This window comes from Plasmopara halstedii (assembly GCF_900000015.1).
Source record: "Plasmopara halstedii genome assembly, contig: Scaffold_1651, whole genome shotgun sequence".
NCBI classification, from domain to species: Eukaryota; Oomycota; class Peronosporomycetes; order Peronosporales; family Peronosporaceae; genus Plasmopara; species Plasmopara halstedii.
Window position 1 is genome coordinate 1,291,551 of NW_020188562.1, and position 1,687 is coordinate 1,293,237.

General features: G+C 43.6%; 1 protein-coding gene across 1 annotated transcript; it reads left to right on the forward strand.

Annotated features, from left to right (window-relative positions):
* Positions 1 to 69: 69 nt before the first annotated feature.
* Positions 70 to 873, forward strand: PHALS_02106 (uncharacterized protein; the record flags this gene model as incomplete). The annotated part of the gene is made up of 1 exon (XM_024716624.1): positions 70 to 873. One exon carries the CDS (start codon positions 70 to 72, stop codon positions 871 to 873), a length of 804 nt encoding a protein of 267 aa, XP_024582204.1.
* Positions 874 to 1,687: the final 814 nt, after the last annotated feature.

Below are 1,687 nucleotides of genomic sequence, written 5' to 3' on the forward strand. Positions count from 1 at the left end.
ATGGTGGTTCCGGAGGGGAAAGCTAGCGAAACTTCCACGATAGATCAACTCCTTAAAAAGGTTAATGAAATGTACGAACAAACTGTGCTGGGCAAACGCAAGATATACCGTCACTCAAGCCCGGGTTCGACTCTTCTGACCGAATTGAATATTCGGTTGCAAGCTACCGACGCGGTTGAATTCGCTTCTGGGGACGTGACGCATGTTGAACCGTTCACGTGGGACTGCAATAGTGATGAACGTGGTCAGGATATTGCGCTTACCGAGGAGCAGCAGCGTGAACGATACCGCGCGTATATGGAAGCAAACATCGGTGACGTGCTTAAGAGGAATAGGCTTTGCGTGTACCGTGTGGTAAAAGGTAAGGACATCCTCAAGGCTGAAATTCCTGGGCACAACATTAAACTTGTTGGACGCACGGACATGATCATACTGAGTGATCTCGTCTTAAAAAATCCACTCGACTTGGGGATGCTGCCTAACGTGAGATTACTTATCGAAGTGAAGAGAAAAGTGACAGAATGCGCGATGTCCCAAGCTTTGTCAGAACTGATAGCTCTGGATGTTCTTGTCGATGAACCTGTGATGGCCCTTTTAACTGACTTGATTGATCATTGGCAATTTTTATGGGTCTCCGATACAACCCACAACCATGGAAATATCCGATCAGCGACGATTCATGATCCAAGCGAGGCGTTTGCGGTGATTAGGACTCTACTTGATCAGTCGCCAGATGCTGATAAAGAGATCAGTCTTCCGTGCTTTCAAGAACCTGTAAAGCGACATAAGCTATCTCGGGTCTTGCCCTCTATCGCAGAGGCTACGGGATTCGTAAGTGCATCGAACGATACAATGACATTTCCAGTGTATTAGGTCCCGACATTGCGATAGCTCGTAAGGTGGCTCGACAGGTCACTCGATCCTTCTAATGTTTACTTATTATAGCTGATTCTTGCTGCGGCATGCTGCGTTAAAAAAATCTATCATGATTAAAAGTTATTTGATATTTAGGATGATGTACTCAATTGAACAAAAAAAAACTATGCTAGCAAAGAACACATTAAAGCAGCACAGAAGCGCTATACGCGACCGTAACCAGCGACGATAAATATTGAGACCAGATTCGAGCACGCATATCAAAGCCGAAGACGGCAAGTCAATTAATAATGACTGACGGCAATTAAGTATTGAAAGTATTGAAGTGTTTATTAAAACGAAGGAATAAAAATCGCAATAGATTGAGTTGGAAAAGCATCGACAAGCAAACATGGTGAAGCAGTTCTGCGCGATTGCTGGCTTAAAAAATCATCTATCAAATTTATTCATAAGCTGATTATGACTCTTTTTTTAGCCCCAATACTCCTTTTCAACTTGGTTGACCAGTGTAGATAACCTTGCGGCTCCCAGGAGTCATGCTAAGAAGTAGCCATGTCATCAGATATTTCTCCTATTCTAAGCGTATACATAGCATTCGTGGCTCCTCCATGTGTAAGGCCTGTAAAGCGTGGCTAACCTGTTTAATATCGGTTCGTGCCTTGTACAAGTCGGTATTGATCAATCCACCGATTGTATAAATATTGACTTTAGCACGAGACATTCCCAACCTTGGAGTCTTGTCGAATCTGATCCAATTGCTCCAATGGGTATGACTATCGACAGATAGATCAACATCTACGACATGCTGATG